This window comes from Ammospiza caudacuta, chromosome 3, assembly GCF_027887145.1.
Source record: "Ammospiza caudacuta isolate bAmmCau1 chromosome 3, bAmmCau1.pri, whole genome shotgun sequence".
NCBI lineage: Eukaryota > Metazoa > Chordata > Aves > Passeriformes > Passerellidae > Ammospiza > Ammospiza caudacuta.
In genome coordinates, this window is record NC_080595.1 from 114,515,832 (window position 1) to 114,531,914 (window position 16,083).

General features: G+C 44.4%; 1 protein-coding gene across 1 annotated transcript; it reads left to right on the forward strand.

Moving 5' to 3' along the window:
• The first annotated feature begins 2,366 nt into the window (after window positions 1–2,366).
• On the forward strand, window positions 2,367–15,808 carry LOC131555483 (interleukin-17A-like). The gene is made up of 4 exons (XM_058801521.1): window positions 2,367–2,376; window positions 3,587–3,677; window positions 14,616–14,855; window positions 15,571–15,808. Exons 1-4 carry the CDS (start codon window positions 2,367–2,369, stop codon window positions 15,806–15,808), a joined length of 579 nt encoding a protein of 192 aa, XP_058657504.1.
• Window positions 15,809–16,083: the final 275 nt, after the last annotated feature.

Below are 16,083 nucleotides of genomic sequence, written 5' to 3' on the forward strand. Positions count from 1 at the left end.
TAAAGGGCTTGAAATGATTGCCATAGGCACAGGAATTGCTGTAGTCTCATCCTAATTAATACAACACTGTGGAGTTAAGCAGGTACACAGATTTGTCAAAAACAGTGGGATTTTTTCCCCAAATCTGTATTGTCATGACTCAAGAGAGTCCTGCCATGTCACAAATGTCCCTTCCTCCTCTGAGCACAGTTTGATATTTTATTCTAATAACATTGTCTAGCAACGAGCTCAGTGTATTTTTTTTCAAACAGTGGACCAGTTGCCTTTAACCCCTTTAGGACAGCCTGGAGATATCCTGGATGTCCCCAGGATATCCTCAGGATCCTGTGACATGGAGCTGAAGAGTTCAAACCATTTCTCACACATTACTTTCTTCCACTATAGGCCAAATATTCAAAACTCAAGGGAGTTTTCAGTCAGTCTTAATTTACTTTATGCAAGAATTTAGGAAAATTTTTGAGGCAACTGTTCTTATCATTAAGGCCTAGGTCTGAAAGGTTTTCAGACCTTCACATCCCCTGGGAAATTTTAGGAATTCCACCCCAAAGTATCCTTAACAAACCTGATCTAGTTAAGAAGCTTAAAAACCATATGTATGTTTCAGTGATTAATCTTCACAACTTAATCATCTTCAAACTCCTGACTGGCCAAGGAATGTCTCTTGACCAGTTCTAATAGCAAAGCTGAGCTTGGGGGCTGTCAGGGTCAGTCCCAGTTGATACAGGTCAAACCTGTGCCAGCAACTGTGCAAAACACAGCAGAAACCACTGAGTTCCTGTGCCTGCACCTCGGGCCTGTAAAATGTACCAATATAGACCCTGAAACCAGTGACATTTATGTTCCTCAGACACCAGAATGCTTGTCAAAATTTCAGTCTGAATCAGGCCTGCTGCTTCTGACCCAGGCCCTGTGGTCTCCTAGATGTAATTCAGGAAAGCACTTGTCAAACCATTATTTCATCCTGTCCTTCTTGTACAGAACCAGCTCCTAAGTTGTGATAATTTAGAAGAGAAATTTAGCAGAGAAAAATTATCTTTTTTTTTTTTCCTTCTGAGCTGCACATAAGGAAGAATGGCCAGCAGGCCAAGGGAGGGGATTCTGCCCCTCTGCCCTGCTCAGGTGAGACCCCACCTGAAGAGCTGCCTCCAGCCCTGGAGTTCAGCATCAGGAGGACATGGAGCTGCTGGAGAGAGCCCAGAGGAGACCACGGAGATGCTCCAAGGGCTGGAGCCCCTCTGCTCTGGGGCCAGGCTGGAGAGCTGGGGGTGCTCACCTGGAGAGGAGAAGGATCCAGGGAGAGCTCAGAGTCCCTTCCAGGGCCTAAAGGGGCTCCAGGAGAGCTGGAGAGGGACTGGGGATAAAGGATGGGGGGACAGGACACAGGGAATGGTTTCCCACTGGCAGAGGGCAGGGATGGATGGGATATTGGGAATGAATTCCTGGCTGTGAGGGTGGGGAGGCCCTGGCACAAGGTGCCCAGAGAAGCTGTGGCTGCCCCTGGATCCCTGGAAGTGTCACAGGCCAGGCTGGATGGGGCTTGGAGCAGCCTGGGATAGTGGAAAATGTCCCTGCCCATGACAGGGGATTGGAATTGAATGTTCTTTAATGTCCCTTCTAACCCAAACCATACCGTGGTTCCAATCATGAAAACTAGGCAAGAGTAAATGGCTCCTGATGGAATGAGCATGCAGGAGTGTAATCCTGGCAGAGGTGTGAATCCTGGCAGGGGTGTGAATTCTGGCCTGTGCTCCCTCCCTGACTTTGCTGACCAACCCATTGTCCATGTCTCCATCCCAGCTCTTCCTTTCTTCACCTCTGTGGTGATGAAAACCTGCTGCAGTCTGTGGTGCTGTAGACTTTATTTAGTTGCCAAAAAGTTGTCTCCCAGTGCCCTTGGAGACAGCCTAAGAATGGCTTCCAGTGGCTTTCTTCAGCTCCGTGCTGTGCCCCACCTGCACATCCCACGTGGCTGTCCCAGACAACCTGTGGCTCCTTGGATGGTGCCAGGTGCTCACGTGCTGGCAAACAAAGCCAAACTTCTGTCTGGCCAGCTGAGCCTGTCCCAGGCCTGACTGACTGCATAAATGTGGGGTTTAACCCTGCAGTGGAATCCCATCCCTTATTTACTTTCTGCAGCTGTTCCCAGCCTGTTGTGCCAGAGCCTGGGAGCAGCAGTGGCTCTTCCTGCACAGCACGGGCCAGGATTGAGTTACAGGCACACACACACTGGCAAGGACACAGGAGAAGAAATAACCCAGACACAGGGCTAAGGTTTGGGAAAACTTACAGCCTGTCTGGGGGGTCAAGGCCACTGGTTTAACTCTGTTCTTTCCTCCCTCCTCTATTTGTGTAACCACACCCAGACCATGACAGAAGGTAAAAATTCTCTTTCTTCCCAAATTTTGTCCAGTTTGCAACATTCTAGTGCTGACAGAGCAGAGTATGAAGTGAATTTTGTAACTGGAAGCTTGCAGGAGGTGTTTCCTTGGCAGTAAGGTAGATGTTTCCATAGGGAATATTGAATTTAAGTTTCTGATGCTTCACTTGCTAATACCCCAACAAGCAAAGAAAAAGTATGAAGCAAGCACAAGAATCCAGAGGTTACTCAAATTAATATTCCCCCCAACACTCAGCAGTGAGATGACAAAAGAGAATAATAAAAGAAAAAACAAAAGAAAAAACAAAAGAAAAAAGAAAATAAATTAAAAGAAACGAGTGGAGAAGAGAAGAGAAGAGAAGAGAAGAGAAGAGAAGAGAAGAGAAGAGAAGAGAAGAGAAGAGAAAAAGGGAAGGGAAAAGGGAAGGGAAAGGGAAAGGGAAAGGAAAAGGAAAAGGAAAAGGAAAAGGAAAAGGAAAAGGAAAAGGAAAAGGAAAAGGAAAAGGAAAAGGAAAAGGAAAAGGAAAAGGAAAAGGAAAAGGAAAAGGAAAAGGAAAAGGAAAAGGAAAAGAAAACCTCCTCCTAATCAAAATGTTTTTCAGACAAAAATGTGTCAAGTCACTTGGACTGGATGATCTTAGAAGCCTTTTCTGACCTTAATGATCCAACAACTCTAAGTCCCTGGAAAACCACATGCTCATGGAAAGGGGCCTATGGACAGGGCAGGAAAAATGTTGCTTTTGTCCTGTTTGGAAGCTGCCCCACGCCCTGCTGCTCGTGGTTTCTGGCAGCTGTCTCCTTGCTGAGGCTCCAGGTACAGCTGGAGGGCTCAGGGTGGCTCAGGAAAGTGATGCCTGACTGACAACTGGCAGGTGACTCCCCTTCAATGGACAAAGGAAGGGTCTTTCCTCCCTCCCACTTTGCCTTTCTTTCATTATTTAAAAAACTAAAAAGCAGAAAAAGAAAGAGAGGGAGAATACGAAAAGAGAAAGAAGCTGGAAGGAAAGCGTAGTACGAAGGTGCCACCATGCAGGGGGGGGTGGAATGAGACGATCTTTAAGGTCCCTCCCAACACAAAGCATTCCATGGTTCTGTGGAGAGTGGTGAGGTCTCCAAGGTGGTGCCATAAGTGCTGCAGCATCCTGCTGTCCCTGTGAGCAGAGGTCAGTCCCTGTGTCCCTGGTCTCACGTGTCCCATTCCCGTTGCAGGCTGGGAGCAGCGGAGCCGAGCACGTGCCGTGGTCCGGAGCTATGCTCTGCTCTGGCTGGTCAAACGGAACCAAGCCCGTCTTCCTCGGAGGTTTGGTCCCCTTCAACCAGCTATAGCAGTGTGGAAAACACCAAGCCAGCAAAGGTTTGCCTGCTCTGCCTCAGCTCAGCCCTACCAGCCCTTCCTGCCGGATGGATCTGCTGCTGCTCCGAGCATCTCCAGAGGTGCACCAGGGGATGGGCATCTGGAAAGGTTTGGGATAGGTTTTTGGTTTCATAAGCATCACTACAAACAGGGGTACTCCAGCATTTCCTTTATCCCTGGAAATGTTCCAGGCCAAGTTGGATGGGGTTTGGAGTAGCCTGGTCTATTGGAAGGTGTCCCTGCCCACAGCAGGAGGGTTGGAATGGGATGAGCTTTAAGGTCCCTTCCAACCCAAACCATTCCATGATTACCAGAGGCTCAAAATACCACATACAAAGCTGTTGGCTCTGAAACAGTCAGCAGATTTCAAAATTAGCATGGATCTGCAGAGTCACAACCATCTTTATTCTCTTTCCCTATCAAACCTGCATCCACACCCTACCTTTTGCTTGGACTGACAGTCCAAGTAATCCATTATTAAATTATTAAAAATAATCATAAAGAACATTGGTAAAATATTCTTGAAAATCCTCTGTGTCTAAGTGTCTTTTTTACTTATTTAATGCAAGAAGAACCTATAATAAATAACCATTATCTGCACAGCAAAGGTTTGTGACATCAGTTATCCCATATCCACTCAACCACAACACGCACCAGATCACACATCTCCATGAGAGGTATCTTCTTAATCTTCCCACCCACACCACACTGCAGCTACTGAAGAAAAACAGCCAAGCAACTTGAAAATGGCTTTGCTGACCTGTTCTCCGAGCCAGGGAATGAATTCTGGTCTAACTTCAGACATTCAGGTCAGCTGGTTGTTCCCCATCTTCACCCCATCAAAAAAAATTCAAAGCAGTTAATAAATAAATGAACAAATATGTACCAAAATAAGTTCTTTATATGCATCATCCATTAAACCATTATTTTTTGCTGGTTGGATAGGGAGGAAAGAGAATGGATGCAGCAAGATGAGGAGTAGCATCACTCTGTTCCAAAGCATTTTGGATCTCTGTTAAGGTCAGGAAATCCACATCATCCCAAATGCAATGGAGCACAACTTCATTTTTTTTCAGCAATGTCATTTGGAAAACCCAGACACACAAAAGGCTCATGAGTCTAGAAGGTTTAGTAAATTCAGGTCAAAAGACAAAGTGTTCCAAGGGTGGTGAGGCCCTGGCACAGGGTGCCCAGAGAAGCTGTGGCTGCCCCTGGGTCCCTGGGAGTGTCCAAGGCCAGGCTGGATGGGACTTGGAGCAGCCTGGGATAGTGGAAGATGTCCCTGCCCAAGGCAGGGGGTTGGAATGAGATGGGCTTTAAAGTCCCTTCCAATCCAAACCAGTCAATTATTCTATTCCCTTTCACTCCAGATACACAATTAATTCATCCTGGGCAAGGACTCTGTGGTCCCTGACAGTCCATGCATCTTAACCACTGAGATCCCCCATTTCAGTCCTAGATCCCTAGGGGTTCCTAAGCATTTGGTGTCAACCGATCTCAGTTTTACCTGGGAATGAGTCAAAGAGGGATTTTTAACACCTCATATCTCACTGCATGTCCTCTCCACACAAGCTGGGTTTGCTCAGCAAAGGACACCTGCGAGCACAGTACTGAGCTGTGGATCCCCAGAGCCTCCCAACAGTGGACAGAGAAAGCCCCAAATAAAAAGAAAACCCTGAAGAACCAGGATATAAGTGGAAATAGTCCCACAATTTGAAAAGTAAAAGAGATTTCAGCCAACTATCTTGCCAAGTACCCCAGAGACATCTTGTCAAAAACATGAGTGGGGGAAAAAGTACCTGTGTCTATTTGCTCAATAACATGAGGAAAATAAAATATGCAAGACAAGACAGAAATTAAAATTTAGCTTCTTTACATGATGCTCCCTCTTTATAAGCATCCTTTACATTAGGGTAGTTTGGCAAAGGAAATCCTCCCCATCCTCTGTTCCTCCTGCCTTTCAGCACTCATTAAACCCAGATATTCTAGCCAGATATTGCTTAAACTGCCATAAATGAGGAACAATAGAAAACACCAACAACTATTAAAAGGAAAGGTCTTCTTAATACTCAAAGCTCAAAATTGTGTTTGATGATGATATGGAATTAACCACCTTGCATCAAGAAGGACCAAAAATCCAGTTTCTTGCCTTGTTAAATTATGCTGTAAAAACAACAAAAAATGTTTTGTTTTCTGGTGAATTTATGAACCATTTTGTCCCACCAAAAATGTTTTGGAAAGCAAGAAATAGCACAGAGTGTTGAAATTACCACGGTTCAGCTTTCTCTGCCATGCCATGAGCACAGCAGGACAATCTCACTCCTTCCTCTGCCAAGCTCTGTAAGACAAGAGCATCCCTAGGATTTAGTCCTGGCACTAGGAGGAATTCCTAGCAGGAATTAAGGGGAGGGTAGACAGCAGCACTTTCATATGTCACACTCAGTGATTGTCATGTTATCTCATTTCCCTTCATCACTGATAACATGATTTTTTACACTGATTAATTGAAAAAAAAACACATTCTTTCTTTGAATTTTATCAGCCAAACAACTATGAGATAACCAGGTTCAAAAATTACTAAATTCAGGAAAAAAATAATTCTTAGAAATTACCAATGTTCCCACATCTTCAGAAGTACAAAAATTGATCTAATTTCTGTCTACTTGAGACCTAAAGTCCAAACCCCTTTGGAAACAGCCTTCAGCAGTTCTGCATTGAGCAAAGCCCCTGCTCACTGTAAATAAAATAAGGGTGCAAATCAAATTCACCTGCAGAATATGTGAATTAAAGTGCAATTTTATTGGGCATTAATTGTCAGTTTTCAGGAAGCACTGCATTCATCCCAGAAGCCAGCTTTCCCCATATGAAATAAACATATATATGCCTGTATATTTACATTGAAACAATTCAAAATAGAAGACTTCTGTAAACTTGACATAATTCACTTCATTATTCCAGTCTTTCAAAAACAGACACTGACCACACAAAATCCTTTGGGCATCATTATCAAGGAGGATCTCTGGTGATTACTGAGCACCCTAAGAGCAACACTGTTCTCTCCTCTTTCTTTATAATTATTTCCTGAGAGGACCAAGACCCACCTCTTGACCCATTACCATTTATCTGCTCTTCTACCAGCTATATCCAACTCTCTCAGGGTGTGAGACCATTTAATCCAGTTTAAAACCTCATCTATTCTCCCCTGAAGGAGCAAAGGTCTCCTGCAAACATGCAGAAAACCTCTGCCAATCTTCCCTTTGCTTCAAAGGAAGAAAATAGGACAGATAAGCAATCACCCTAATTAACATTCTGATTAGCATTCACCCCATCACCTGATTAACTCTGCCTGATGCAACTTTATATGGTAAAGCCTTGCTTGAATCCTTTGCAAAACCAGCTTCAGGCTGGGATGATGAGACATTTGGGTACTTTGCCTTCTGTGTGTCTTACAAAAGCTGCTTATCAGCCATCAGATGTTGTGCACCACAGAAGCCCTGTGATATCAGGCATCTCTTTCGCTGCTGCTGTGCCCAGGGAACCACCTGGGCAGGCGGCAGAGCTGAGTCTCTGAAGGGATGGCAGGAAGGTTTCTACAGGCTTTGGAAGCCTTGGGTGCAGGCAGCAGCAAGAGGATTTCTCTGTGGTGGAAGTGTAGGCACATTTCAGTTTAGCAGTTCAGTCTTCACAGTAAAAAAAAAAAAAAAAAAAATATATATATATATATACACATATATATATATTTGTACAGGAAAACGTGAAAAAAGAGAGAGGAAATTCAGCTACCATAATGGAAGAGCTTTTAGCAATTTCTTAACTGATTAAAGGGAAAACAGTTTGCTTGTAGTTGCACATGTCAGTCTTGTATATTTATACTACCTTCCACTGCTCAGAACAGAGTGGCTTTCACAGGTAATGTGAAGAGCAATCAGAATATCAACCTCTCATCAGCTGTAACTTTTATTTTCTATCCTCCAGAAGTTTATTGCTCTGACCCCATTTGTCTTGTTCCCACTAATCACAGTCACAGTCTGGTTTGAGTTGGAGAAGATCTTTAAAGATCATCCAGTTCCACCCCCTGCCATGGACAGGGACACCTTCCACTTATCCCAGGCTGCTCCAAGCCCCATCCAACCTGGCTTTGGACACTTCCAGGGATCCAAGGACAGCAACAGCTTCTATGGGCACACCAGGACCTCACAACCCTCACAGAGAACAATTTCTTCTTCATATCCCATCTAAACCTGCCCTCTGCCAGTTTAAAATCATTTACCCTTTTCCCATCACTATCTGCTGTCTGTTTTCTAAAAGACCCCCTAAGCCCTCAAAGGCCACAGTCATTCAGAATTGTACATTGGGTGAAACAAAAGACCACAATTCCTTTTCTAGCCCAGCTGGGCTCAGCACAGCCAGTGCAGCCAGAAGAAAAAGAGTCAGGGATGATCCATTCTGCCTGGCACACACCTATTCACTTTGCCTTTGTATCCATCAGCACAGAAGGATCAGGTCTGGTTTTAGGCATTTTAGAGGTTAAAATGGGACACAGGGTTTTTGTCACCCACCCATGGTCCCCCTCCCATCTTCACAAGGTCACATCTCTGAGGAGGAAACCTTCAGCAGTGCTTATTCTCTGAAATCCCTCCCTGGGACAGATCTGGAAACTTCATTGCACTGTGGTCAGAACTTGCATATGATTGGAAAAGTGGTGAATTTCCATTACTTATTTAAAAAATGAAAAAACACCAAACAAGTCAGATTGAACCACAGTGAGGGGAAAGGGCTCAAAAATCAGGATCCTACAGGTGCTTTTACAACTCTCACCAAAACTGCTCTGAGTCACTTATTCTGTAAAAATTTGGATTCTGACACATTCTTGCACACAAAATGTTGTGGCCAGGAGTGAGTGCTCTGCAAGAAAAAACAGAAAAATAGGAACTTCCCTTCTTAAAAAGAAATGGTTCTGGAAACATTCAAGGTTGGGTGGGGCTGTGAACAATTTGATGCTGTGGAAGATGCTGCTCTTTGCAGGGTGTTGGACGTGACATTTAAAGGTTTTTTCCCACCCAAACTCCTCTGTGATTCTATGATTTTTTTGATTCCACAATGAATGACCAAGATTTTCAGATTTTACCTGGGAGCAGGAAAATAGCTACAATAGAAATGAGTTTATTTCTGTAGGCTGCCCTATCAGACCTGCCTGGCAACTCTGAGTTTAAGCTCTGAGAGATACAGGGAGATACTGGGGAGAAAACAAGTTTTCTGAATTCAGTTTGGTTAGAAAGTGGTGAGTGATGGAACACAAAGTAAGGGTTGGATTTTGGGCAAATAGAACTGACTTCTCAATGCTCCACAAATGTCCCTTTCTTAAAATGTCACTTTGCAGCTCATTTTCTTAAAGTTGGCTTCCCACCTACTGAGAATCCATTAGATATTAGTCATGCAAAGGACATTTCAGCCACTGGCAGCAAGCACAGTTGATGTGAGACTGTGATCTCCATTAGATGTGCTTGGAAAATTTAGGCATGAAGTAAGAGATGATAATTTCTATTGCAGTGCAGGGGCTGGAAAGGACAAATACAGGTATTAAATAGAGGAAAAACATGACTTGAGCTCTTCTGCTGTGTCTCCTGTGTAAGAATCAAGGGGTGGGAGATTGGTGCAGTGACTTCATAGAATCCTGGAATGGTTTGGGTTAGAGGGGACCTTTAGAGATCATCCAGTTCCACCCCCCTGCAAAGGGCAGGGACAAATTCCACTATCCCAGGTTGCTCCAAGCCCTGTCCAGCCTGGCCTTGGACACTCCCAGGGATCCAGGGGCAGCCGCAGCTTCTCTGGGCACCCTGTGCCAGGGCCTCCCCACCCTCATAGCCAAGAATTCCTTCCCAATATCCCATCCATCCCTGCCCTCTGGCAGTGGGAGCCATTCCTCCATGTCCTGTCCCTCCATCCTTTGTCCCCAGTCCCTCTCCAGCTCTCCTGGAGCCCCTTTAGGATCTGGAAGGAGCTCTGAGGTCTCTCCAGAACCTTCTCTTCTCCAGACTTGTAGTAGAAAACTCTTTATCCACTCTATAACTCCCCCTTCCCAGCTGGACAAGGGAGAGAAAATAAGATGGAAAACAACTCCTGGGTTGAGATAAGACAGTTTACAGTAACAGAAGTAAATGTTTGTACACCAGCAAAGAGAAAATACGATAATTTTATTCTCTACTTCTCATCAGTGAGTGATGTCTGGCCACTTCTTTGGAAGCAGGGCCTTAGCACACAGAGCAGTTGCTCTGGAAGGCAAATATTGTAAATAACAAATGCACCCCCTTCTTCCTTTTCTTAGCTTTTATCTGAGCTGCCATCCTATGGTGTGGAATATCCCTTTGGATAACTTGGGGCAGCTGTCCTAGTTGTGTCCCCTTCCAGCATCTTTCTCAAATTCTGAGTTTCTCACAGACCACCACTGAACTCAGGCTTAGTCTAACCCTAGAAATTACCCCCACAATGCAGAGTGGGTCATGCAATACTTGTATGTATTACATTGTATTACCTGTACGAAGGGTGAGTGCTGCTGTATTTATAGGGATTTATAACATGTGCTCAAAAGGAAGAAAATACATTCTCTCCAGGAAGAAAAAAATAAGTAAATGTGTTCCTACTTGTAAATAAAAAGCAATCTTATTTTACAAAAGTATCATAAACTTAACTGATGGTAATTTAAAAAGTGTGTAAGGTTTTCTTTTAATTTACATCAAGTTCAGTCAGGACTCCAGAGCTCCAGAACTTGGATGGTTGGTGTGGCTGCCCCTGGATCCCTGGAAGTGTCCAAGGCCAGGCTGGACAGGGCTGGGAGCAGCCTGGGATAGAGGAAGGTGTCCCTGCCCATGGCAAGGGATAAACACCAAAAGAAACTGATTTACCCATGAGCTTTCCCATCTGTTCTTGCCACCCGAAAGCATCCCAAGGTCAGATTTATACCTGTGTCCTTCTCTGCTCCCAAAGGACTCACCTGGACAGCTCAGCTACCCAGGGTTTAGATGTTGCTGCTCTCAGGGCTGTTTTTTGGGGTGCTCTGTATTTCCTTGGTAAACGGCAGGGTTTGTGAGGCTGGCACAAACAGCTGGACTGGATGATACTGGTGCTAAATGGGTGTCTTCCAGCTCAGGGTATTCTGTGATTCTATGAATAAGGAGCAAAACAGCCAAGGACTGCTGGGAGAAAGGTCAGAGGAGTGATCTGGGATCCTGAATTCATAGAAACACCAGGTTGGAAGAGACCTTCAAGATCTTTGAGTCCAACCCAGCCCCAACACCTCAACTAAACCATAGCACCAAGTGCCACATCCAGGCTTTTTTAAACACATCCAGGGATGGTGACTCCACCACCTCCCTGGGCAGCCCATTCCAGAACTTTATCATTACTTCAGTAAAAAACTTTTTCCTAATATCCAGCTTATATTTCCCTTGGTGCAGCTTGAGACCGTGTCCTCTGGTTCTGTCAGTGCTGCCTGGAGAGAGAGACCAACCCTACCTGACTACAGCCACCTTTCAGGGAGTTGTAGAGAGTGATAAGGTCACCCCTGAGTCTCCTTTTCTCCAGGCTAAACACCCCCAGCTCCCTCAGTCATTCCTCATAGGGTTTGTGTTCCAAGATGAAGATGAAAAGAAACAGCCAACCAAAGTTTGGGACTGGTAAGGGTCTCTTTCATCACTGAGATGACAGAGTTTGTCTGAATGAAAATCAGTGCCTCTATTTCAGCATGAAATCTGAATGCAGAGTGGAAAAGTCCCAGGGCTGTAAAAGCAAAAGCTGTCTCTAGAAATGTATTTGTAGGGAGTTCACCAAAGATGGGGATGGGTACTGATATAACAGGATGGTAACAGGATGATCCTTAAGGTCTCTTCCAACCCAAACCCTTGGGTGACCCCTCCTTCCCCCTCCCAGAAGGAAGAAAGCATGCATGGAAGGTGAGGAGGGCTCCTATTAGATTAATGAATAAATTGATTAATTAATTAATTAATTTTTAATTTAATGGATCTTGTACAACTTCACTGATGCTGAGGAGGAGATGCCACAGGGTGAGTCCCTGGGTTTGGTGACACCTGGCTCCTCCTGAGGGTGCTGCTGGGTCTGCAGAGCCACTCTGTGATTCTGAGATAGTCTTTGAGGGAACAAAGTGTCATCAAATGCCAACACACTCAGATTTGGGTGCCTGAGGAATCTCAGCCAGGTAAAGTACTTACATAGAGAGTACTTAAATAAAGTACTCTCAAGAAAGCTTTCACCAGAGCCAAGAGAAGGGATAGGTTTCATTTCAAAAGTCTTTTGATAACCTTTTTTGTTGTTGTTGTTGTTGTTGTTTCAGGAAGCCTTTTTTAGTGCCCCAGTTTCCTGATCTCTAGCTAAGAGAAAGCTACGTGTCAGAATAAGACAAATCCTTTGGGGTAACTTCTAATCTCATGGGGAAAATATTTTTTTTTTTCTTTTTTTTTTTTTCACTTCAGAGCATTAAGAATTACAAAATAATTATTTGGAGCTTGGAAAAATCTTGAAATCAGAAATTTCAAGAGGTACATTTTCTCCTCAGACCTTCGCATTTTGCCTATGACAACTTCCAACAAATGCGTTCATGCTCCGATACAAACCATGGAAATTTTTTTTTTTGCCATTGTAATGTTGGGGTGCCACAGCCATGTTCAAATGCTAAACTATTCACCTTTCAGCTGCTTAGGTAACCCAAACCACTGACGCATTTAAGGTAGACAATTTAGGGTCAGGCTGGTTGAACCTGACCTTCCGTTGCCTTGTCAGCTTTCAAAAACGTATTTTGCTTCTAAAATTGGCAATTTAACTGACCCACTTTGAAGGGATATTTCAGTAAATTGCAATAGAGAAAACCCCTTCTGAGGGGACCATTTCCTTTAACCTGCACATCTCTAACTTGAAGAGGGAAACTGAAATATACATTTTATTTCTGAAACATCAGCATCTTTAAAACAGGCGGATGTAGGTCACGGGTATCCCGGAACCCGCAAACTAAATTCTACCCTTATTTGCATCCTCCTTTGGATGGCACATGGTGAGTAAAATTTGGACTTAGATATAAATATTAAGCAACTATTAAAAAAATCTGTACCTTCTCCACATCATTTTTATTGAAAAACCCACTAAAATTATACCTGGGAAATGTTCTGACCAGCAGCTCAAGGATGTTACACTGAGAGTCACTTCGTGGGGCACATCTGAGGTTCTTGAAACCCACTGTCAGAGCAAAATGATGAGAGTGTTTCCAGAAAACAGAAATATCAGAGAATAAACTTGATGTTATAGAATCCTAGAATCATAGAATGGTTTGGGTTGGAAAGGACCTTCAATATAATCCCGTTCCACTCCCTGCCATGGGCAGGGACACCTTCCACTATCCCAGGTTTTCCTAGCCCTGTCCAGCCTGGCTTTGGATGCTCCCAGGGATCCAGGGGCAGCCACAGCTCCTCTGGGTTACCTGTGTCTTGTGTCATTTTGCATCTCTCAGCCTTCACAAAGTTTCCCTGGAACCCGCCCTGTCCTCTCCCTAACTTAGGAACTGGAAGTTTAACTACATCCACCACATTTCCCAAACTCCTTTCCTTAGGAATAAAACACTGCCTCATAGCACGAGAGAAGGAAAATGAAAGCAAAATGAAAAGGTGGCAAGCTCAAAACAAAGTTCACTCTTTTTTTTTTTCCTGTGTGGAGAGTGACTGACTTTTGGGAACTCACTATCACCAAGCACTCCGATCAACACTGAGGTATCACACCTGAGGTTTAATCATTAACAAAAGTAGTTCAGTTCAGAGAAGAGCTGAGCTTGAGCAGGGACATTGCTCCTCAGACATCAAGAAAAATTACAGCCCATGAGTAGAATATGGGAGCAATTTGATGGTGGCCAGCTGTCCAACCTCTGCCAAATTCAGGGTGAAAAGACATCAGACCGACCAAGGAGTGAACAGATCCAAATCTCTGCCAGCGACTTTTGGGTTTGATACCTAGGGCATCCCAATTTAAAATCAAACACTTTGCACTTACAAACTTGCAACATTTGTGGTTTTGTCACTATTTGAGTGACATGGCTGAAGGAATGACATCATCTACAGATCTAAGATATATCCTGTATTCCACCTGTGTTAATGGAACTTATATACATACACTTCTTAATTTAGGTTATGGTCAGAAACCACACCTCAGGTTGGGGGAAAAAAACACCTACTCCAAATTATTTAGCACAGCCCAGAAACCCTTATAAAAGGTCCAGCAGCAGATGTGCCCAGACACCTTCAGCTCAGCAGAGCCCAGGACAAGGATCAGAAGCAATAAGAGAAGGAAGGAAGATGTCTCCAACTTTTTGTGCTTCTCTGGTAAGAACTTGAATTCTGAGTTTATTTTCCCCCAGCTTGACAGAGATATATTTAAACCATAATAGATGGAATAGGGATCTGCACCCACCTTTAAAATGCTTGTTTAAATCATTAATAATTAAAAAACTAAAATGTGAGAATGTTCATGGGGCAGCAATGAGACTGCACATCAGTGACATGGAGCTCCCACAGCATTTTCTGAGGCAAGATATACATTGAAAACTCAACCTTAGAGTGTCTTTCTTTTTGTTACACCCTTTCTGCTATCTTCTGTATTATATTATTTTCTATAATTTAACATTACAACCAGATTACAGCAACTGAGTGTAAATATAACTGTCAGCACTCTGAGAATCAGTTAATGAGATGAAAAGTGGATGTGACATAAGGCACATTTCTCCATAATTACTCCAACCTGCAGAAGGGGCTTTAGCTACCAGTTAGGCTGACTGTGCAGGAATTTCACACCTGTCTTGTGTCCTAAATGTACCAATTCTCTCCAGCTCAGACCCCTGCTCCTCGTGCTGCTGGCCGTGCTGTCAGCCGGCAGTCCTGCCCAGGGGAAAGTGATCAAGCCTGGGCTCAAGCCAGAGAATCTCTTCAAGAAACCATCTGCTGGATGCCTGACCCCAAAAGACTCAAAATTCCCCCAAACTGTGAGAGTCAACCTCAGCATCAGCAGCACGAACCAGGACACCAGCACCAGTCCAGATATCAGCAGCCGCTCTCTGGCTCCGTGGGATTACAGGTATGATCCCTGTCCCTATGGCCTGGAAAAACACTGGATGCCCTGGCCAAGAAAAATACTTTAATCTCTATTGTCAGTGCTTCACAGCTGAGAGATTTTTGGAAATATGAGGGTATCCATGGCTGTATAATCCTCTTTGAAATAGAACCAGCACAGAAAGCAGCACAAAAAAAACCACATGGGATACGCAATATACAGAAGGCAAAGCAAACAACTTTCATAATTTAATAATTAATTTGTACACTGGGGCAAGCTTTATCTTCTAAAGCTTTTTTATATAAAATATCATTTAAAAACACCTCAGATGGTTAAAAATGCAGCAAATTCAACAGTGGTGTAACACCAACGTTTCACGTCTTGGGGAGGAACTGAAGGATTTGATGGGGGTGAGTTGGAGTAACTTGTAACTTGTTAGTTGGAGTAACACTTTGGAAAGCTCAAATAATTTCTGATAAGTCTTTTGAAGTCAGTGCCAGCTCGAAGAGAGTCCTTTGCAAAGGCAGTTGCATGCAGGGATACATTTAAAACTATCCAATATCTAGTTACTCGCATTTTATTTCGGAAAAACCTGCAGTCATGGAGAATTTTGGAGAACCTGCTGTCCCCCTATAGGCAATAACCCCAGGATGCACAGGTTCCCGAGCAGGGAGCCCAGAGTCATCGAGACTAGTCTGCCTTTGGGTTCAAACACTCCCTTTGCTGCCACCCCCCCCAGGATCGACGAGGACCACGACCGCTTCCCGCGGCTGATCGCGGACGCCGAGTGCCGCCACCGCCGCTGCGTCACTCCCAAGGGGGAGCTGGACCACGGCCTCAACTCCGTGCCCATCACGCAGGAGATCCTGGTCCTGCGCAGGGAGCAGAGGGGCTGCCAGCACTCCTACAGGCTGGAGAAGAAAAAAATCACCGTGGGCTGCACCTGTGTCACCCCCTTGGTGCAGCACCAGGCCTGAAGGGAGCTGGAGGTGAAGAGCAAGGAGCCACGGGGAGCTTCTTGCATGGAAGGGGCCTGATCCAGCGTCCAAAAAGCTGAATCAAGTCATAAAATTTGTTAAGGATACATCAGAATATATTGAAAATTAGGCATCTTGGGCAAAAAATAATGTTTTCCCCCAAAATCTTGAACTCCATAAATTCAGAATCCAGACTTGTCGCTGTCGAGGCGGTCATGACGCAAAGCAGAGACCACAAGCAGTCTCAGCTGGCAACTCTTTATTATTGAACATGG

Bases quoted from the DNA above. Each gene is read 5' to 3' on its own strand.
- LOC131555483 (XM_058801521.1), top strand. The intron at 3,678-14,615 runs GTTTGGTCCCCT...TCTCCAGCTCAG, and splicing joins CAAGCCCGTCTTCCTCGGAG to ACCCCTGCTCCTCGTGCTGC. The intron at 14,856-15,570 runs GTATGATCCCTG...CACCCCCCCCAG, and splicing joins CTGGCTCCGTGGGATTACAG to GATCGACGAGGACCACGACC.